This window comes from Phyllobates terribilis, unplaced genomic scaffold (assembly GCF_046119375.1).
Source record: "Phyllobates terribilis strain yellow unplaced genomic scaffold, ASM4611937v1 Scaffold_3__8_contigs__length_932513732, whole genome shotgun sequence".
Taxonomy (NCBI): Eukaryota; Metazoa; Chordata; class Amphibia; order Anura; family Dendrobatidae; genus Phyllobates; species Phyllobates terribilis.
The window spans coordinates 485766527-485790466 of record NW_027362763.1 but is presented as its reverse complement, the minus strand read 5'-3'; the positions used below and the strand labels follow the sequence as shown (position 1 = coordinate 485790466).

Below are 23940 nucleotides of genomic sequence, written 5' to 3'. Positions count from 1 at the left end.
TTCGATCAGGGAATATAGTGTTTTAAAAATTAAAATAGAAACTTGAAAATATTACACACACAATTAACTTTTTACATATATGTTTGTCTATTCCAAGCACACCCCACAACTATACAGTGGATTGATGATGGGTTTCGAGGTTGTGTTACTACCTCCTGGCATCTGTTGAATACAAATTATTAAACTAAATTGAGACATTTAACTGTGCTGGTCTTTTTTGGAACACCTGTCTAAATTGTCAAATTGGAGACATATACATGGCCACCCATATTACTGGCAGGCTAGTGTTGCATTAGCCTTTTTGCCCATCACGGGAGCCCTGCCTTGCATTTGTAGTTGATTTCATAGTTTTCCAGGGTTGGTTAGGTGTAGTAACAAATTTTAATAAAGGACATTATACTTGTGACCAAAATACAGTTATATGAAAAAGTTTGGGCACCTCTATTAATCTTAAGCTTAATGTTTTATAAAAATTGGTGTTTTTGCAACAGCTATTTCAGTTTGATATATGTAATAACTGTTGGACACAGTAATGTTTCTGCATTGAAATGAGGTTTATTGTACTAACAGAAAATGTGCAATCTGCATTCAAACAAAATTTGTCAGGTGCATAAGTATTGGCACCCTTATCATTTTCTTGTTTTAAATACTCCTACCTACTTTTTACTGACTTACTAAAGCACTTTTTTTGGTTTTGTAACTTTATTGAGCTTTGAACTTCATAGCAAGGTGTATGCAATCATGAGAAAAGCTACTTAAAGTGGCCACTTGCAAGTTGTTCTCCTGTTTGAATCTCCTCTGAAGAGTGGCATCATGGGCTCCTCAAAACAACTGTCAAATGAACTGAAAACAAAGATTATTCAACATAGTTGTTCAGGGGAAGGATACAAAAAGCTGTCTCAGAGATTTAACCTGTCAGTTTCCACTGTGAGGAACATAGTAAGGAAATGGAAGAACACAGGGACAGTTCTAGTTAAGGCCAGAAATGGCAGGCCAAGAAAAACATCAGAAAGGCAGAGAAGAAGAATGGTGAGATCAGTCAAGGACAATCCTCAGATCACCTCCAGAGAGCTGCAGCATCAACTTGCTGCAGATGGTGTCACTGTGCATCGGTCAACTATACAACACACTTTGCACAAGGAGAAGCTGTATGGGAGAGTGATGCGAAAGAAGCCGTTTCTGCAAGCACGCCACAAACAGAGTCGGCTGAAGTATGCAAAAGCACATTTGGAGAAGCCAATTTCTTTTTGGAAGAAGGTCCTGTGGACTGATGAAACCAAGATTGAGTTGTTTGGTCATACAAAAAGGCGTTATGCATGGCGGCAAAAAAACTCAGCATTCCAAGAAAAACACTTGCTACCCACAGTAAAATTTGGTGGAGGTTCCATCATGCTTTGGGGCTGTGTGGCCAATGCCGGCACCGGGAACCTTGTTAAAGTTGAGGGACGCATGGATTCCACTCAATATCAGCAGATTCTTGACAATAATGTTCAAGAATCAGTGACAAAGTTGAAGTTACGTAAGGGATGGATCTTTCAGCAAGACAATGATCCAAAACACCGCTCCAAATCTACTCAGGCATTCATGCAGAGGAACAATTACAATGTTCTGGAATGGCCATCCCAGTCCCCAGACCTGAATATCATTGAACATCTGTGGGATCATTTGAAGAGGGCTGTCCATGCTCGGCGACCATCAAACTTAACTGAACTGGAATTGTTTTGTAAAGAGGAATGGTCAAAAATACCTTCATCCAGGATCCAGGAACTCATTAAAAGCTACAGGAAGCGACTAGAGGCTGTTATTTTAGCAAAAGGAGGATCTACTAAATATTAATGTCACTTTTCTGGTGAGGTGCCCATACTTATGCACCTGTCAAATTTTGTTTGAATGCAGATTGCACATTTTCTGTTAGTACAATAAACCTCATTTCAAGGCAGAAACATTACTGTGTCCAACAGTTATTACATATATCAAACTGAAATAGCAGTTGCAAAAACACCAATTTTTATAAAACATTAAGCTTAAGATTAATAGGGTTGCCCAAACTTTTTCATATAACTGTATATGTTAAACCAAAATGGAGCACTGACAATGGCCAAGGTAGCATGAGAAAAAAAACACCTAAGCCATGGAAAAAAAAATGTAGGAGCTGGTAGCTGCAGATCCTACGCCACATCTTGCAGCAACTGTCCCAGCAGTAGACGTTCAAAATGCAGTTCACAATTGGCCTCCTTTGTCTCTGGCAAGCAAATCAGTGAGTAAGAAGTGTCGGGCATAATGGAATATATGTCACATTGGCCATCTCAGTCATAGCAGGATGGTATAGCCTCTGAAATGTTCAACATTTTTTTTTGTCTCTGTGTTTGTGTCATGCTTTAAATAAAGCTGCTTTGTATTTCATACTTCCTGTTTTTTTTGCTTTGACAAAACTTTACTGACATACTTAGGTGCGGATTACATGCATTTTTGATGGGTTTCTGCCACGGAAACGTACTAAAAACGTGTGTGCTTTTTTTACCTGCAGAATTTCCGCACCTAATGTAAGTCTATAGTGAAATTCCGCACAGAAAGCTCACCGTGTACAAGCAAGAGAAATTGACATGCTGAGGATTTTAAAAAACGCAAAGCAGATCAGTTTACGCTGCATTAAATAGAAGCAGAGTGAGCATGACATTTCTATAAATCTCATCTACTTTGCTGGAACTGTAAGACATTGCGTTTTTGATGCAGCAAAAACATGCAGAATCAAAGATACACCAAAAGCTCATCTTGGGAACGTAGCCTAAAAGTCTCATATTTTGGGCTATTATTACATCATGAGGTTTGCCAAGAAATGACTGGACTTTTTTAAACATTTTTAGCAGATTTAATTTATTTAATTACATCTTAGCCATTGCCTTAGCATCTTTTCCAGGAAACCAAGAATGATTAACTCTCTGCGTACAATGGGGAAAATAAGTATTTGATACACTGCAGATTATGCAAGTATTACCATCAACAAAAAATGGAGAGGTCTGTAATTTTTATTGTAGGTACACGTCACCTGTGAGAGGCAGAATAAAAAAAATAAAAGCCAGAAAATCACATTGTATGATGATCCAGAGGAGGCATGGGAGAAGGTCATGTCGTTAGATAAGACCAAAATAGAACTTTTTGGTATCAACTCCACTCTCCATGTTTGGAGGAAGTAGAAGGATGAGTACAGCCCCAAGAACACCATACCAACCATGAAGCATGATGGGGGAAACATTATACTTTTGGGGTGATTTTCTGCAAAGGGGACAGGGTGACCGCATCGTATTGAAGGGAGGATGTATCGCGAGATTTTGGCCAATGACCTCTTTCCCTCAGTATCTCGTCGCTTGGAAAGGTTTCGGTCCCGAGGATAACTCCTGGGTAAAGGTGGATGATGTCTCTGCTCCTAGACTTATCAGAGCGTTTCACAGGAGGTTTCCTGATAGACCTGGGCCTGGAGGATCCGGAGGATCCTCTTAGAAGAGGGGGTACTGTTAGAACCCTCCTGTTAGTTCTTTTTCTATTTTGTTGGTCACATGACTTTTTGCCTATATAATCCAGCTCCGCCCTTCTGGCCTTGCTGGACTTCAGTGTTACATTTACTCTTAAGCTAGCCAGGTGCCTTGTACCTAACTCTGTAGTTTGCTTGGTCTTTTGACCACTAGTACTTTTTGTTTGTTTTGTCTTTGCTCTGCTACAATTTCTGCTAGGAGGTGTCCTTCTATATCCCAGTCCTTAGTTCTTGTAGGGACCCCTCACTTATATCTTTAGGTCTGCGTTCAGACTAGCCGAGGACTTAGGCGGGTCTGTTCACAAGGAACAGGTCCCCCGCTGCATCGTAGGGAATCAGCTTAGTCCTATTGTAGGGACAGTTTTCCTTTCTTTCCTTAGTGCTTGTAGCAGTTCATAACAGTAAGTCAAGCCCAAAATAAAACACTCTAAGGAAAGTAATCCAGATATCAGCATGGTGTCGGTTCAGGAGTTGGCTCAACGCCTGCAGGGACTGTCTTTGGAGGTGGCCGAACTCCAGCAACACGTGAGTAGCTGTCCTGGAGCGCATTTTGTCAAACCGAAGGTAGGACTGACAAATTTTTTTTATGGTAAACAGCAAGATTTTTTTTCCTTTAAAAAACACTTGTTTATTATATTTTCGTTTAAGACCCAGATCCTCGGGGAATGAATAACAGCGCATTGGGTTTATAATGTCACTTTTGCTTAAAGAACCACAGGGATGGGCCTTTTCTCTACAACCTAATGATCCGTGTTTTAGATCTGTGGAAGATTTTTTTTCTGCTATGGGGTTGTTGTATGATGATCCTGATCGAGTCTCATCTGCTGAAACGGAATTAAGACGTTTGAAGTAGGGATCAGGTGATGTGGAAAATTATTGTACATACTTCTGAAGATGGTCGGCCGAAGTGGAATGGAATGACTCAGCATTAAAATGTCTGTTTCTTGCTGGTCTAGGTGAAAGGGTTAAGGATCTCCTGATTGCCTTCCCAAAACCTGGAACCTTGCAGGAGGCAATGCAATTAGCTATACGTGTGCACAGGAGACTGCGTGCTAGGATTAATGAGGAGAAATCTACTGCTATGGCAGCTCCTAGTTTTCAGAGGGTCTGCTCAGAAGGTGGAGAACCGATGGAGATTGGGGCGATGTCACCCCACTCTCAGGAAAAAGACCGCAGGTTTGCTAAGGGATTGTGTTTTTATTGCGGTAAACCTGACCACTTTATTAAGAACTGTGTGCTTCGTTTGAACAAAGAAAAAAAAAAAAAGAGGTCAGATATTCCCGTATAGCTTGTTTAAACTCAAAAGGAGTATTTCCTTCTGGAAGCACCTCATTCCAGGAGGAGTTGATTGAATTTCGGGTATTTGTGGATTGTGGTTCTACACTCAATGTGATTGATAAGGGATTTTTGGAAAAATGTAAATTAGAATCCAAACTTTTGTCATCTCCTATTTCTGTGGTTGCTGTTGATGGCTCTCCCTTGAAATGTATAACTCATAAGGTTTTTGAATTTCCCCTCACCATTAATGGTATTCACCAAGAGAATTTGTATTTGGCGGTATTAAATAATTTGCCTGCTCCAGTGGTTTTGGGGTTACCTTGGTTAAAATTGTACAATCCTGTACTGGACTGGTCTACCCATGAAATTAAGTCTTGGAGTCCTAAGTGTCATGATAAATGTTGTAGCGGTCGCATTGCTGCTGTGGAAAGAGGGGAATTACCTGTACCTATTTGGATTTTTGGAAGTTTTTTTCTGAGGAGGAGTCGCAAATTTTGCCTCCTCATAGGGACTATGATTGCACCATTGAGTTTGTTCCTGGAGCTACTCTTCCCATGAGTCGCTTATTTAATCTGACTATCCCTGAGAGAAAGGCCTTGGAGGAATACATACAGACAAGCTTGGCCGCTGGTCACATTAGACCTTCTAAGTCTCCTATGGCTGTTGGATTTTTTTTGAAAAAAAAAAAGGACGGCGGTTTACGTCCATGTCTGGACTTTCGCGAAATTAATAAAATTACTGTACGCAATTCCTACCCACTGCCATTAATTCCTGACTTGTTCAACCAGTTAGTGGGGGCCAAGTGGTTCTCTAAAATTGATCTCCGGGGGGCATACAATTTGTTACGTATGAAGGAAGGTGATGAATGGAAAACTGCTTTTAACACTCCGGTGGGTCATTTTGAGAATCTGGTTATGCCTTTTGGTCTTACCAATGCACCAGCAATTTTTCAGAACCTTATTAATGACATCCTAAGACCGTTGATTGGTAAGAATGTGGTGGTGTATTTGGATGACATTTTGATTTATTCGCCGGATCTGGAGTCTCATTGGCACAGCATACGTGAGGTATTGCAGTTGTTAAGTGACAATTCGCTTTTTGCTAAGCTGGAGAAATGTGAGTTCGCTGTGCAGAGAATTAGTTTTTTGGGCTACATTATCTCCAGCGAGGGCTTTGAGATGGACCCGGTGAAGGTTCAGACGGTGCAGGAATGGCCTAGGCCTATTGGTTTGAAATCGATACAGAGATTTTTGGGTTTCGCCAATTATTACAGAAAATTCATTAAGAATTTTTCTATAATTGTTAAGCCGCTGACCGATCTCACCAGGAAAGGTGCGAATATGGTTCAGTGGACTACGGAGGCCATTGAAGCTTTTGTGTATCTCAAGGAGAGGTTCAGTTCTGCCCCCATCCTTATGCAGCCTGATGAGACCAAGCCTTTTTTGGTCGAGGTTGATGCTTCTTCGGTGGGGGTCAGGGGTGTTTTGTCTCAGGAAAACAAGGATCGAGTACATCCCTGTGCCTTTTTTTTCAAAAAATTTTTCTGAGACCGAACTTAATTACGGTGTTGGTAATCGGGAATTGCTGGCTATTAAACTCGCATTTGAACATTGGCGTCATCTCTTGGAAGGTGCTAAATTTCCCATTCAGGTTTTCACTGATCATAAGAATCTGATCTATCTTGATGCTGCCAAGCGCTTGAATGCCTGTCAGGCTAGGTGGGCACTTTTTTTTTCGCGGTTTATTTTTCTGTTACTTACATCCCGGGTACCAAGAATGTAAAAGCTGATGCTTTATCTCGCAGCTTTTCTCCCATGGTTGGTACCAAGGAGGAGGAGAGCACTTTACAGGAAGGTGTTGTGATAGCAGCATTGGACTCTGTTTTGGAAGATGGGATTCTGAAAGCCCAGGAGGATGCCCCGTCTAACAATCCCCATGGGAGGTTGTTTGTGCCTAGGAACTTTAGGAGAGATTTGTTTGTGGAGTGTCATGAGTCTCGGTTGGCAGGTCATCCAGGAATTTCTGAGACTAAGAGACTTGTAGGTCGCAGTTTTTGGTGGCCTGGGTGGCAGAAGGAATTCATTAAGTGGGTGCGTCAATGTACTGTGTGTGCTAGATCTAAGTCTTCACATGCTCCTGCTGTGGGGTTGCTTTGCCCTCTTGAGGTTCCTAGTGCACCTTAGACGCATCTTACTATGGATTTTATTACTGACCTTCCTGCCTCTGAGGGTTTTACTGTCATCTGGGTGGTCATGGACCGTTTTAGCAAGATGTGTCACTTGGTTCCTTTCATCAAACTGCCCTGCGCTAAGACACTCGCTAAAGCTTTTGTTAAGGAAATTGTCAGACTCCATGGCGTTCTTACCGACATTGTTTCCGATAGGGGACCTCAGTTTGTGGCTCGTTTTTGGCGTGCCTTTTGTGACAGGTTGGGAGTTCATTTATCATTTTCATCTGGATATCATCCTGAGTCCAATGGACAGACAGAAAGAAAGAACCAGGATGTTGAACAGTTTTTGCGTTGTTTTGTGGCTGACAATCAAGAGGGGTGGTTTGAGTTTCTGCCACTTGAGGAATTTCCTCTTAACAACCATACATCCTCTTCTGCTGGGTGTTCTCCTTTTTTTTGTTGTACTGGGAGACATCCGTCGCTTGGGTCATTCTCCAAATTGGTATCGGCTGTGCCGGAGGAGGAGAATTTTTTCGGTGATTTGGAGAGAGTTTGGACTGATGTACGTTGTAACCTTCAAGAGGCTAACGAAAAATCTAAGAGGTACTTTGACAGGAAACGTCAAGAGGTTTTGTTTACGTTTGGTGACATGGTTTGATTGTCCTCTAAGAATCTGCGGTTGAGGATTCCTTCGAAGAAATTGGGCCCGAAATTTGTAGGGCCGTTTAAGGTACTTCAGGTAGTTAACCAATCTGCTGTTAGGTTGGAGGTTCCCACCTCCTGGAAGATTAATCCGGTGTTTCATGTTTCCTTATTGAAAAAAGCTGAGGTTTCGGATAGGGACGCCACTGTCTCTGTTCCTCCGGTGGTGGAAGACGGTGAATATGAAATTTCTCGCATTCTTAATTCTAGATGGCATAGAGGGAGATTGCAGTATCTCGTCGCTTGGAAAGGTTTCGGTCCCGAGGATAACTCCTGGGTAAAGGCGGATGATGTCTCTGCTCCTAGACTTATCAGAGCGTTTCACAGGAGGTTTCCTGATAGACCTGGGCCTGGAGGATCCGGAGGATCCTCACAGAAGAGGGGGTACTGTTAGAACCCTCCTGGCCTTGCTGGACTTCAGTGTTACATTTACTCTTAAGCTAGCCAGGTGCCTTGTACCTAACTCTGCAGTTTGCTTGGTCTTTTGACCACTAGTACTTTTTGTTTGTTTGTCTTTGCTCTGCTACAATTTCTGCTAGGAGGTGTCCTTCTATATCCCATTCCTTAGTTCTTGTAGGGACCCCTCCCTTATATCCTTAGGTCTGCGTTAAGACTAGCCGAGGACTTAGGCAGGTCTGTTCACAAGGAACAGGTCCCCCGCTGCATCGTAGGGAATCAGCTTAGTCCTATTGTAGGGACAGTTTTCCTTTCTTTCCTTAGTGCTTGTAGCAGTTCATAACAGTAACAGCATTGAAGATGAGTTGTGGCTGGGTCTTCCAGCATGACAATGACCCGAAACACACAGCCAGGGCAACTAAGGAGTGGCTCCATTAAAAGCATTTCAAGGTCCTGGAGTGGCCTGGCCAGTCTCCAGACCTGAACCCAATAGAAAGTCTTTGGTTGGAGCTGAAACTCAATGTTGCACAGCAACAGCCCTGAAACCTGAAAGATCAGGAGAAGATCTGTATAGAGGACTGGGCCAAAATCCCTGCTGCAGTGCGTGCAAACTTGGTCAAGAACTACAGGAAACATCTGAGCTCTGTAACTGCAGACAAAGGTTTCTATACCAAATACTACGTTTTGTTTTTCTATTGTATCAAATACTTATTTCATACAATAAAATGCAAATTAATGATGTAAAAATCATACAATGTGATTTTTTTAGATTCTGTTTCTCAGAATTTGAAGTTTATCAACGATAAAAATTACAGACCTCTCCATTCTTTGTAGGTGGGAAAACTTGCAAATCAGCAGTGTATCAAATACTTATTTTCCTCACTGTATTTAGCATGCTTTTGACTTTTGAAGGTTTTGAACAACAAGGATAGTAAGCAACAGCAGTGCTAAATTTTATTTTATATGCACAATATCAATCAAATCAAATTTTCCATGATCTACCATATATAGCTCATCTTTTCCTAATATGGAGTTTCCTAAATTATTAGACAGTCTTAAATCCTAAACAGGACCCCTGAGCCCGTCTAGTTATTCTGTCTACTGCCTGTTGGGTTGATGTACTGACATACTAACATACAACTTCACGTTGTAAAATTATTCTTTATATAGGAAAGATTTCTAATATTCTAAGTATTTCTTATATAAGAAACTTTAAAAAAAAGAAAAAAAAACATATTTTTATATTAACATGAAAACGTTTGGAACACATAGTGTACATAAAGATTACATTTTCAACTTATTTACTATACTTTATGAATGAGGTTTAAAAACAAACAATTCTTGAAAATAGATATATATATATTTTAATTTTGTTTAGTGCTCTAAATTTTTACCCAAATGGTTTCAATTTACTGAAATAAACAAAGTAAGTCAAAGACAAATTACTTCACTGAAAATTTTTCAACAGTATGACATCTAGAAGAGCAGATGATAAAAATGACAAAATAGGTCTAATGCTAAAATTGAAAACTAGCCTGGTCTTGGAATGAAACATTAATTTTTTTTCAGCTTTTGATGTAGATCTTTGAGCCAAACCAGAAGTGGAACCAACACGAACTGGAAGACAAATTATAATAAGTCCTTCATTTATATGTCTCTTTCCTTATGTCTCCTCTACTGGCTTTAGCTAAAAAAAAAACTGACAAACCACAGCATTTGTGATTCCAACCTAAAGGAATTTGTCTATTCGGATCTTTTTTCTTTTATGTCCCAGGTAAAATGTATATCTAAATCTCTCATTTTTTCTTGAAAGATTCTGTCAAATGCTTCGCTTTGTGCCACAGTCATGATATTTTTCCAGTCTCCAATGGTACCTGCAGAGACCATCACACGTTGAAATATACGGTAAGTTAGTCGTACATACATAAATAAAGAAGTACATATCCATTATACAGTTATTAACAATATCCACCTAAACTGCATTTCATTGGTTAGGAAGGTGCACATACCCTGTTAAGGATTTGTGCCAGATTACAAAAGCATGGCTGATATCTTTCCAAAAACATTGTCCATGTTTTGTGTCTGATTTGCCACCCTATTTAATTTGCAATATACTGTACATAGGGCTGATATATCTTTAATTTTTTATAGAAAAAAAAAAACATAATATGGGATGTTATTCATATTTCTACAGTTAAATTGTATTAAAAGCAATTTAGCAGACTATATTATCCTAACCAGATAAATACAATAAATAAAATAGAGCAGGACAATTGTTAATACTAATTCTTATATTGCAGATCAATTCTTATAAAAAAAAGAGTTAAGCAAAAGTATACCCATGTATTATTTTTTTTTTATAAATGTTCTTTTTTATATAGTAAAAAAAAAACTTTACTTAGATGTTAACCTTCCAGACATATTCCATGTTGAAGACTATGGACAATGCATTACGCCGGGCTCACAGTTACCCTATTTAGTTTCAGACATACGTACAATACTGCATATTGCCATTGTATGGTGTGAACTGAGCATTACATAACATTTAGTCAGTGTCATCCTGTCTTTACATGCCGTCAAATTACATTATATTTTTGGACGTGACTTTCAAATACTTACCTTTTCGCATAAATTTTCCAATCTTAGAATCAAAAAAATCCTCTGGCATATCTTCTTTATTTGCAAGTGGATCCTTTTTCATTTCATTGAATGTTGCTCGTTTCAATACAATGTTCAAAGATTCATTATCTAATTCTTTCCCTAAAAACACGCACATCTGTTTCACAACAGTACGAAGATCCTGTAAGAATTAAAGTTCATACTTCAAAGAAAAATCAACAAAATACCCATTGTGGTCTGTGTTCATTTCTTTTTAGGGAACCTGTCACTGGGATTTTGCTACCCCATCTGAAAGCATCATGATGTAGGGGCAGAGACCCTGATTCTAGTAATGTATCAATTACCGGGCTCATTGCTGCAGTTTTAATAAAATCACTGTTTTATCTTCTGCAGATCTAGAAGTTCTCTGAATGCTGAACTCCATATAACTTTGCCTACACTATTTATTGGCAGCTTTCAGTGTACACTGTGCATAGACAGAAAGCTCATGAATATGTCAAATTACATTGCAGCAGGTTTACTAGTTCATTAGTAATAATGAACTTCTGATAAAACAGTTATTTTATCAAAACTGCAGCAAGCAGCCCAGTAACTGACACATTGCTGGCATCAGTGTCTCTGTCTCTACAATATGATACGTCTGATTTTATGAAAAAGCTTACTAATAATGATATTACTCTTACCCCTCAATTGACCTTACTATCCATAGGTCTAGAAAACATCCCACCCCCAGATAGATCTATTATAATCCATACATTCCTGGTGGTAAAAAAAGCCATAGCATTTTATTGGAAGAAACCTGATGTACCTTCTTTCCTTGACATCAAAGAAAAAATGGCCTTACACAAATCCTATGAATATAGATTTGCAATTTCCATCAACTGTCTCACTAAATTTTTTAAAAAATGGTCTTCATAGCAAGAAGTCTATCCTTAATTGTCTTACATTGTTACTTACTTATATGTTGAAACCGTTTATGTGGATATAGGTTGTATTTGACATAGTTATTCCATAATCATCCTTTGATTTTCCTTCATTTATTTGTTGTAATACTTTACTGTTTATTAACTGTTTTTGAATTTCAAGTTCTCCTTCCTTTTATCCCTTTCCTCTGTCCCCTTCCATTCTTTTCCCTCCCCCAAATTCTCCCTTTTTTCCCAAATCCCACTCAAACACTTTCATATGTTATAAAGTGTTAATAAAAACTTACTGAAATACAATATGCTACTCTCACATTAGGTTATAAAACTGGTGACATATTTCCTTTAAAGAGGACACTTCACCAAATGTTTCATGCTGAGCAGGACAAAGAACGTAATAGTGGCTGCAGAGTGATATAAAACTTATTTTTTTTATTTCACCTCTCCATTGCAGAGATAATAGCAATCAAAATATTTGGGACATAATGAATCAACATTATTAAGTCCAAGTGGGTGTTATTTTTCATTGGGGGCGTGTAATTCCTCTCCCTGTATGATGCTGACCAATCATAAGCAGGCAGCAGCACTCATAAGCAGAAAAGAAGAACATATTCCCACCATAGCTAAAAGCAGGTTTCCCAGTTGCAGAATTTTTTATATAGTTGTATATACATTGTTCAGTAGTAGATATAGTTTTAAACCTTTATGCAAATTGGTGAAGGCTGTCCAATTCTTTTGTGTGGATGACTTATCCTTACAGTCAGTATACAGTGCCTTGAAAAAGTATTCCTACTCCATGAACTTTTCCACATTTTTTTGCATGTTACACCCACAAACTTAAATATATTTTATTGGGATTTTATCGAATATCTCAAAGTAGCATGTATTTGTGAAGTGTAAAGGAAATGATACAGGTTTTTCTAAATATTTTAAGAACATAAAACTGAAAATTATGACCTGCATTTGCATTCAGCCCCCTGTATTCTGATACCCCTAAATGAAATCCTGAGTTACCAATTACCTCCAGAAGTCATATAATTAGTGAATTGAGTTCACCTGTATATAATTCATTCTCAGTATAACTACAGCGGTTCTTTGAAGGCCTCAGAGGTTTGTTTGAGAACGTCTTTTCAATCAGAGACTCCAAAGACATACTGATAGGGAATGTAGATTGTCATCCCCAAGGGGGACAGTGCCGATAATGTCTGTAAATTGTCTGAATTGTAGAGCGCTGGGGAATATGTTGGCGCTATATAAATAAAAAGATTATTATTATTATTATTTGGGAACTGCAAGTCATCAGGTTTGGTCTATAAAGCTATGTGTCCCCTTGATTATATTGGCAAAACTACAAGGGAGCAAAGAAGACGTGTGGGTGAGCACCTGGGGGATATCCGAAGCAAACGGGATATCCCAATACATAGGCATATAAACGGCATGTATGATGGACGTCTGAATGATATCTCGTTATGCATGATTGAATTGATAAGACCTAAAAATAGAGAACGGGACCTGGACAAGAGGAACCCACAAAAGGAATCAGAATGGATCTTTAGACTTCAATCACAGAGCCCTAAGGGGCTTAATGAACACATCCTATATACATGCTTTCTGTGAAAATACCTCAGATGTGTTCGTCACCCAGAGACTCTGTATACATATATATATATATATATACATATATATGCAGTACAGACCAAAAGTTTGGACACACCTTCTCATTTAAAGATTTTTCTGTATTTTCTTGACTATAAAAATTGTACATTCACACTGAAGGCATCAAAACTATGAATTAACACATGTGGAATTATATACTTAACAAAAAAGTGTGAAACAACTGAAAATATGTCTTATATTCTAGGTTCTTCAAAGTGGCCACCTTTTGCTTTGATGACTGCTTTGCACACTCTTGGCATTCTCTTGATGAGCTTGAAGAGGTAGTCACCGGAAATGGTCTTCCAACAATCTTGAAGGAGTTCCCAGAGATGCTTAGCACTTGTTGGCCCTTTTGCCTTCACTCTGCGGTCCAGCTCACCAAAAAAACATCTCGATTGGGTTCAGGTCTGGTGACTGTGGAGGCCAGGTCATCTGGAGTAGCACCCCATCACTCTCCTTCTTGGTCAAATAGCCCTTACACAGCCTGGAGGTGTGTTTGTGGTCATTGTCCTGTTGAAAAATAAATGATGATCCAACTAAACGCAAACCGGATGGAATAGCATGCCGCTGCAAGATGCTGTGGTAGCCATGCTGGTTCAGTATGCCTTCAATTTTGAATAAATCCCCAACAGTGTCACCAGCAAAGCACCCCCACACCATCACACCTCCTCCTCCATGCTTCACGGTGGGAACCAGGCATGTAGAGTCCATCCATTCACCTTTTCTGCATCGCACAAAGACACGGTGGTTGGAACCAAAGATCTCAAATTTGGACTCATCAGACAAAAGTAAAGATTTCCACTGGTCTAATGTCGATTCCTTGTGTTCTTTTGCCCAAACAAGTCTCTTCTGCTTGTTGCCTGTCCTTAGCAGTGGTTTCCTAGCAGCTATTTTACCATGAAGGCCTGCTGCACAAAGTCTCCTCTTAACAGTTGTTGTAGAGATGTGTCTGCTGCTAGAACTCTGTGTGGCATTGACCTGGTCTCTAATCTGAGCTGCTGTTAACCTACGATTTCTGAGGCTGGTGACTCGGATAAACTTATCGTCAGAAGCAGAGGTGACTCTTGGTCTTCCTTTTATGGGGCGATCCTCATGTGAGCCATTTTCTTTGTAGCGCTTGATGGTTTTTGCAATTGCACTTGGGGACACTTTCAAAGTTTGCCCAATTTTTCACACTGACTGACCTTCATTTCTTAAAGTAATGATGGCCACTTGTTTTTCTTTACTTAGCTGCTGTTTTCTTGCCATAATACAAATTCTAACAGTCTATTCAGTAGGATCAGCTGTGTATCCACCTGACTTCTGCACAACACAACTGATGGTCCCAACCCCATTTATAAGGCAAGACATCCCACTTATTAAACCTGACAGGGCACACCTGTGAAGTGAAAACCATTTCCGGTGACTACCTCTTGAAGCTCATCAAGAGAATGCCAAGAGTGTGCAAAGCAGTCATCAAAGCAAAAGGTGGCTACTTTGAAGAACCTAGAATATAAGACATATTTTCAGTGGTTTCACACTTTTTTGTTAAGTATATAATTCCACATGTGTTAATTCATAGTTTTGATGCCTTCAGTGTGAATGTACAATTTTCATAGTCAAGAAAATACAGAAAAATCTTTAAATGAGAAGGTGTTTCCAAACTTTTGGTCTGTACTGTATATATATATATATATATATATATATATATACATATATATATATATATATATATATGTATATATATATATATATATATATATATATATATATATATATATATATATATATAACCAAGTCATTAAGAAGCAAGCCTGTATCACTATTGTGATTTCTCTATTATGAGCTTTTTATCTGTATCTAAGTTTGTGTTATTTATCTAATATATATTCTTTGAAATTCCAAATACCTCTCTCCAACTGTTTGTAACTGTTTAGAGTACTCTAATGGGTTTTATTGCTGTTAGGTGGTACTCAGAGTGCTTTTTGGTTATTTATAACTATCTCTATACCCCATATTGGATTTTGAATATTACCATAAGATGAAGGTTTGATCCACAGGAGAAACACATTTAGCGCATAGCGGCATCCAGTGTGGGATGCAGTCACTGGGTTCTGGCACCACAAGGCGCGCATGCGCTAAGTATATCTGTGCGTTCCAACTTGGATCGACTGCAGGCGCTTCTTGCTTCTGACCCTATCAGCTGATCCTGACTTCTGGTCATGTCAAGTGCACATGCGCTGTGTGCAGGGCCGCCATCAGGGCATTACTGCCCTTACAGCTGTATGGGGCCCTGTGAGCAGCAGTACAGAGGAGGGGCCCTTTCGTGCTTCTGCTCATTAGGACCCATGGTGTAGCAAAGTGCCGAGCACCGCCTTAGGCGGTGCACACCTCGGCGCTGGGTGCGTTCCCAGAGCTCTGCAGTCGCGCAGCTCCAGCTTCCTCATACTAAGTTCTCCAGGACTTCTGGTCATGTGACAGCACGTACGCGATGACGTCATCACGTACACACCGTCACCTGACCAGAAGTCTGGAGAAGTATGAGGGAGCAGGAGCTGCATGGCTACAGAGCTCCGGGAAATCACCTGGCGCCATTGCCAGGACACCGGAAGCCGAGCTGCACCTGCAGGTGATGGTAATGTCACGGGTGTATCAGAGGTGACAGACAGTTGCCCTGCAGTTGGTTGCAGGAGACCTTGACGTTTGTCATTACAGACATCTTCTTAGATGAGAGGCTGTCTCTAGGACCTAGCGGCTACCTCCCTCTGGTAATTAGCTCCTTGAGATGGGTGTATATATACCTGGTGTGTCTGAGAGGGAGGTGCCAGCTACATTCATTTCTACTTGTGAAGGCTTAGCAAGAGCAGTACTTCATCCTCTCTGGAGCTTGAGGCCGAGTTCGCAATTGTCTGGAGTCGTCTAAAGCTAAGCATTCTCCCCCTGTTTGTCTACCCTTGTTGTCTATAGAGTTTAGTGGAGATTGACTAGTGCTCATCTCCTCCCATCCCTAGCCTTAGCCATATGCCAGGGAAAGACAGGGAGTGGCATGCATGTGGTGATTGCTGAAGAGGCAATATAGGGACGATAGTTGTGACAGAGTGACTGTAAACCAGACTAGGAGGTCTCCGCTTCCACCTTTCCCTAGTGTCTGGGCTCCCTTTCCCTCTTTCCTCTGTGTGTGTTGCACTAAGTCTTTCCCACACCTGGCGTGACAGGTAAGTATGATCAAACTTTTTTTTTCCTTTTTCTTTCCAAAATGAATTAAATAGATGAGGGGAGGGGGGCTGTAAGTCATGGAGTGAGGGGGGCTTTAAATTATGGAGTGAGGGGGGCTGCAGGTGATGGAGAGAGAGGAGACAGCAAGTAATGGAGCAAGGGGAGGCGGCTGCAAATAATAGAGTGAAGGGGCCGTCAAATGGAGTGAGGGGGACTGCAAATGGAGTGAGAGGGGGCTGCAAATGGAGTGAGGGGGGCTGTAAATGGAGTGAGGGGGCTGCAAATGGAGTGAAGGGGGCTGCAAGTGGAGTGAAGAGGGCTTCAAATGGAGTGAGGGAGGCTACAAATGGAGTGAGGGGGGCTGTGAATGATAGAGTGAGATTATTACCTGTACACTATACACTATATATAGAGCTCCTGTGTATAATGTCACTGGTGATCCCTGTATTACCTGTACACTGGCACTATATACAGAGCTCCTGTGTATAATATCACTGGTGTTCACTGTATTACCTGTACAGTATACACTATATACTATATACTGAGCTCCTGTGTATAATGTCAATGGTAATCCCTGTATTACCTGTACACTGACACTATATACAGAGCTCCCATGTATAATGGCACTTATGGTAAAATTAGTATTGTGTTTTTTTATTAATGATCAGCATTGTAATATTCGGTCACTATGTGGTGGTAATATGTGGTCCAATGATGGTGTGGCGGTATTTGTTGTATGTGGTATTATATGGTTACTGTGTGGTGGCAATATGTGATCTGGTCATGGTGTGGCGGTATTTGTTCCTTGTACATTGTATTATTTGGTGGTAATATGTGATATGGTCATGGAGTGGTGGTATTTGTCCCTTGTATGTAGTAGTATTTAGTCACTATGTGGTGGTAATATGTGGCCTGGCCATGGTGTGACGGTATTTCTCTCTTGTATGTGATATTATTGGTCATTTTAAAAAATGTACATGACACATTCCCTTAAAAAAAAATAAATAAAAATATGCCTAAAAAGAATATTGGGAATTTTAAGAAATGTTTAATAGGTTAGAGTAGAGTAGGCCCCTGTCAGAGGAGTCTCCTTGTCATGGTGGCGGCTTAAAAAATCTTTTGGACAAAACAAAAGCTGCTGGTTATGTATGTGATCTGGTGTTCGATGGGAATTGTTAATGTGTGATTGGTGAGGACAGGGTGCGGAAGTGGACTGTGGGACTGTGCAAGTTTCTAAGTGTGGAGGCGGAGCTGAGGTGGAGTTGGGGTGGAGCATGAGTGGAGTCTCAAGGGGGCCCAAAAATGTTGCCATTATGGCACCCTGAAATTCCTGGTGGCAGCCCAGGCCGTGTGTACCTGTGTGATCCAGCATGGAGCACAAGCACTACTGGTCCCCAAAGTGTGCTTCACTATTAATCATTTAATCGGCAGCACACCTATTGGGAGATAGGATGGTGAGGGGAGAGAAGAAAGAAAACATCCTATGACAGATTAAGATGGTATCCCATTAACCATGCCCACCCTCTCTAACCAGACGCAGCTTGAATGCGATTACTGGAGATTCCAACAGGGAACCTATCAGGCTCCACAGTGGGTGGCACCCTAATAGTGGAGCCATATTTAAAAAGCACAGCATGTTTAGCCCAGGTATACGACAATGAGCTAATAATCTTTCGGAGCATCTGTACCTCCTATGAACATGAATTCTGATCTACTGATGAACCAATGAAGGGGAAACGCGTCGAGACAGAGGCATAGAGGCTATCTTTAATAACATGCATTAAAATGATAAGTTATCAATGTTTTCTATGATCTATCTATTGTTATCCTATGTAGTGTTGAGCCACCCCCGTAGTGTTCGAGTTCGGTTCGGTTCGTCGAACACCCGTGTGTTCGCCGAACTGTTCGTCGAACTGTTCGTCGAACACCTTCGAACACCGTTAAAACCAATGGCAGGCAAACAAAAACACATAGAAACACATAGAAAACACCTTCAAAGGTGTCCAAAAGCTGACAAACTGCTCTGAAGACACAACTAACACATGGAAAAGTGACAAGTACATATAGTCATGCGAAAAGAAAAGAGGTGGAGGAGTAAAAGGAAGGGGAGACACAGATATAGGCATGTCATGCCCTTCTAAAATCCAAAAAGTGAGAAGCCGACACGTTCAGTCCGCTCCTGCCCGTGCCACCTTAGTGTCGCCGGGTTTGTGCCAGAGCCGCGGTGAACCCTGACGGCCAGCCCCCCTCTCCCAATACTGGTGCATGTCCACTGGTGGCTCGAGCGAGCCCCCCTGTGGTGGAGGCAGCTCTAAGCTTTTTAATTTAAATTGTCTCTCTAATTTGAATGAATACACTTTAAATCCATTTACAAGGATCTATTGGAGGGCAAGTCTCATGCCAGCAGCCGCGTAATTCCAGCTCCAGTAGCGTCCACTAAAGCTGCTGCAGTTAAAAAGCTTTTATAAGGATCGAGCTCGGCTGTCCACCGCAAGGCATCCTACTGCCAGTCCCAGCCCCTATGCCTTGGGGTGCCTCCTGATGCTCTTCACTGAGTATCCTGTGGTCCCGAAGCATTTCCTTTGAAAAAATTAAGTGTCAAAACTACAGGTGGTGTAGCTTGCTTAACAGCCGGGATAATCCGCTGACTAGCAGACCCTGCTACTAGGCACAAAGTATTTCCTGGGCTAGATGCAGTTAAAAATTTGTAATTAGATACTCTCGTTGGATGCTGAGGAAGCATTCCATAGAGTCTCCTGGCACGCCATATATGATTCTCTTAAAAAGCTTGGGGTAGGGGTCTAGGGGACCCTTTTATAGCCAAAATCACGGCCCTGTATCACAATACGTCACCTAGGCTGAAGATAAATGGAACTGTATTACCCTGAGGGCTCGGTTGCTACAGAGGTATTGCACCTCACCCAGAGGTGTGATATCTCACTCTCAGGTAAGGATGGAGTGTGGATCAGGACCCGACACCTGCATGCATTACACCACATTGCCGTGGGGCAGGGCGACCAATATGCCCCTGAGATGGGCACGACAGTCCCTGTCCCTGGCTGGAGTGGGGGGAGGGAACACTGAGGAAGGGGAACCCTGTAGTGCAGGAGCAGGGAGGAAGCAGTTCCTGGGTGCATTGAGAAGGGAGTATAAAAGGTGGGCACCATCTTAGTTCAGTGCAGAGAAGTCTGAGCAGAAGTGGCAGGGAGCAGGGGCTCTGCATGAGCTCTGCTCCGGAGGCGGGCCTAGTAACAGAGGCCCAGGCCTGGAAGAGGGAGAAGGAAGGAAGAGGAGCGGAGAAGGCTCCAGGAACGAGGAATGAAGGGATCCCAGGGGTGCGGACGGGCGAGTCGCCACCGCACGCCCGAATCCACCTGCGTGGAGGGGTCAGGCCAAAGGGGGAGACCGGTCCCCGAAACTAGTGGAGGCAGGAAACGACCCTCAGCTAGAAACCGGAGGCTGTGACATTTTATGTGGCGCAGCCCCTCGCTACACCCGCTAGGAAGGCACCACATAGGGTCAGGGAAACTGGCGCCAAGTTTACCAAGAGGAGGCCCGAGGCAGCCGGACAGAAGGGTTGGTAAGAAAGGCCAGACAAAGGACACACAAAGGGGGTCCTGTGAAGCGCTCCAAAGTTATCTGGGAGTTGTCTGAGCCCCTCACCTGGTGAGCACAGTACGACGTGGGCAGCTGTTACCTGCAGACGTGGTCTGGATAATAAGAACTGTGAGTAAAGGCCCTGGACTGCATCACTGACTCCGTGTCGTTACTGCTGCTGCCCTGCACCATCACCCCCATCCTCCGCATACACTGCCCTGAGGCTATACTCCTCCCGTGGGGAGTTATGCTACGCTCTGCTGCACCCACAACACCAGCCTCAGCGGTCTGCCCTGGAGCGGCGGTTCATTCTGACCGCAATCCACGGGTGGCGTAGTCGGACATTTAAACATCAAAACCACATAAATAGTTCCGCCACTGGTTTGACCGCCCTGAGCCACGGAACCGGGTCGCCGCCACAGAGACTACAACCACCAGCATCCACCAAAAAGGGTCCGGCTCCGGGTGTCCCAAGGCCCAGGGGGCGCGTCAGAACATTTTCATCACCTTTCACAATCACCAATGGGACAAGGCAGGGATGTTCTCTGTCCCCTCTCTTATACATCCTAGTGACGGAGCACCTGCTCTCATCAATTCGCCATAACCCCAATATTAGGTGGATTGAGGTGGGAGGCACCGAGTACAAGTGCTCTCTATTTGCTGATGATGTCCTAGTATATATCACTCAATCACATATATCCATCCATGCTGTTATGGCTGAAATAGATCACTTTGTTACATGGTCAAATTTTAAAATCAATGCAACGAAGTCTGAGGCCCTCGATGTCTCCCTCCCCAAATCCATATAGGATTCCATCCAGTCCAACTTTCCCTTTGCCTGGCCCTCACAGGGTATCAAATACTTAGGAATTCCTATTCATAGAGACCTCTCCCATCTATGTTATCTTAATTTTGGGCCCTTTATTGAACAACTCCATACAGACCACGGTTGGCAAGTTAGAACTGTAAGATTCACTACGTGAACCACTGGTGTTTTGTGGAAAAGCACATGTACACTGTGTTCCAAATTATTATGCAAAAAGTGTTTAGGAGTGATAAGGGAAGAATTTGTTTGTTTGTCAGTTAAACTCATTGATGGTGATGTGTGTCAGGGCTCTTTATATCACTGTAAGCAATTGCAGACACCTGTGCTAATTAGTTTGGCAGGTGTGTCCAATGAAAGGCAAGACTACTTAAGAAGGCTGTCTCACATTATTAAGCAGCCTACATTTTCTGCCAAAATGGGAAAGAGAAAGGATGTGTCGGCTGCTGAGAAGCAACAAATTGTGGAGTGTTTAGGTCAAGGCATGACTACAATCAACATTGTGCGATGATCAGGATGAAGTGTCTTGGCAATCAAGAAGTATGTAGCTGATTCACAGTACACACGTGTGCGTGCTGATAAGGGCAAATTGAGGACTCTTTCCTACAAGCAATTACGTCAGGTTAAAAGAGCAGCGGCAAAAAAGCCTTGTCATAGCAGCAGACAAGTTTTTGAAGCTGCTGGTGCCTCCAACGTCCCCCGAACAACAAGATGCAGGGTCCTTCAGAGGTTTGCAGCTGTGCATACGCCATCCTGTCGACCTCCTCTATCCACTTCACACAAGCAGAAACGGCTCCAGTGGGCCAAACATTACATGAAGACTGATTTCAAAACTGTTTTGTTCAGGGATGAGTGCCGTGCAGCGCTCGATGGTCCAGATGGATGGAGCGGAGGATGGCTGGTTGATGGACACCCCACGCAAACACGGCTACAGCGCCAACAAGGAGGAGGTGGAGTAATGTTTTGGGCTGGAATCATGGGGAGAGAGATTGTCGGCCCCTTTAGGATCCCTGAAGGCGCTAAAGATGAACTCCATAATGTATGTGGATTTTCTCAAACAGCACTTCCTGCCATGGTTCAAGAAGAAGAACCGTGTATTTCACAGCAAGATCATTTTTTTGCATGATAATGCACCATCTCATGCTGCACATAAAACATCTGCATCTCTGGCTGATATGGGCATAAAAGGGGACAAACTTATGGTGTGACCCCCATGCTCCCCTGACCTCTACCCCATTCAGAACCTCTGGAACATCATCAAAAGGAGTGTCTATGATGGCGGGAGGCAGTTCACATCTAAGCAACAGCTCTGGCAGGGTATTCTGTCCTCATGCAAAACAATTGAAGCAGAAACCATCCAAAACCTGACAAATTCAATGGACGAGAGAGTTCAGAAGCTCCTTTCGAACAAGGGGTCCTATGTGAAAATGTAACATCACCTAGAATAAAGTTTTGAGTTGAAAACTGTTTGCTTTCAGTTTCTAATAACCTGCTAATGCTTATAATTTCAAAAATGACCATTTTTTTGGTCTTTATTAAAATGAAAAGGTTGATCGAAAAGTTTGGCGGATCTAAGAGTGTGGCAACCCAGTAGTCATGATTACTTCGAATTCTGACAATATGAGGGTCATGTTGCAGGTAGTGCAGCAAGAAGGCACTTATGTGTCTTGCGCATCTCAGAGCCCCAAAATTATTTTCCGGGCTAGATGCAGCTAAAAATTATTATTAATTTTAAATCTGGTGGAGCTTAGTATAGATGGCCTATTAGGATCAGTGCTGCACACTGATACAAAGCCCAAATTATTTTCCAGCCAAGATACAGATAAACATGATTAGTAATTTTAAATCTGGTGGAGCTTATTATAGATGGCCTAATAGAATCAGTGCTGCACACTGCTACAAAGCCCAAATTATTTTCCAGCCAAGATACAGATAAACATGATTAGTAATTTGAAAGCTTAAAATGGTTGGTAGGGTGATTTTAACCAATCATCCATCTTTTACTCTCCCCAGGATGACACAGGGGTAGAAAAGTCGTTTCGGATCCATGATTTGTTCATCTTTATGAACGTGAGTCTGTCTACATTATCAGTGGAGAGCCGCGTGAGCTCATCTGTCAGCACACCACCAGCAGCGCTGAACACACGTTCAGACAGAACGCTGGCTGCGGGGCATGACAAGATCTCCAAGGCGTAAGTGGCTAGCTCCGGCCATTTATCCAGATTGGAAGCCCAAAAAGAGCAAGGGTCCAGTGACACAGTCATGGCTTCAATGTTTACTTGGAGATACTCCTGTACCATCGTCTCTAGGCGTTGACTATGTGTCAGACTTCTTGTCTCCTGTGGCCTTGCAAAGGATGGGCTAAAAAAGTGGTGAAATGATTGCGCAAAATTGATGTTACCAGCAGATACTGTGGTTCTGTTATGATTTGAGTGCTGAACACTTGACGGTCCCACGGTTGGCAAGTTGGAACTGTGAGATTCACTACTTGCACCACTGGTGTTTTGTGGAAAAGCACATGTAAGATTCTGCAACAGTCTCTGCTGATACTCCTGCATGCGTGCATCCCTTTCTATGGCAGGAATAATTTCTGGAAATTTACTTTTGTACCAGGGATCTAACAGTGTGGCAACCCAGTAGTCAGGATTATTTCTAATTCTCCCAATTCGAGGGTCATGTTGCAGGTAGTGCAGCAAGAAGGCACTCATGTGTGTTGCGCATCCAGGAGCACCAAGTCCCTGTTGTGTTGGTGGCGAGGTAACAATCATGCTTCCTTCCTCTGTCCTCTCCCCCCAACCTCGCACAACAGAAATGTGATCAAAGTCTCCCTCATCTGATGAGTCTTCCATCAGTTCGTCCTCCACTTCTTCCTGGGCTACTGCACCTTCCTCACTAGTTTAGCTGCTACCATGCGCCCTGGTAAAACCATCTCCCCCACCCTCACATGCCTGCCGCCTTGGTGCTGCCGACCGTCTGGACCTTGCAGATGTTAGCCCTTCCGCATACAACTCCTCCTCCTCTACTTCCTCCACCTCCTCTTGTGCCACCACCTGAC

The 23940-nt window shown here is 42.2% G+C and overlaps 1 protein-coding gene across 1 annotated transcript in view; it reads right to left on the bottom strand.

The window, feature by feature from the left end:
• Nucleotides 1-9413: 9413 nt before the first annotated feature.
• Nucleotides 9414-23940, bottom strand: part of LOC141259643 (amine sulfotransferase-like) — a 113115-nt gene continuing 98588 nt past the window's right edge. Inside the window, exons 6-7 of the mRNA XM_073675910.1 lie at nucleotides 10695-10875; nucleotides 9414-9949 (exon numbers count right to left, since the gene is read on the bottom strand). Coding sequence (XP_073532011.1) covers nucleotides 9819-9949; nucleotides 10695-10875 — 312 coding nt within the window. The 3' untranslated portion in view covers nucleotides 9414-9818. The remainder of the gene's footprint in view (nucleotides 9950-10694; nucleotides 10876-23940) is intronic.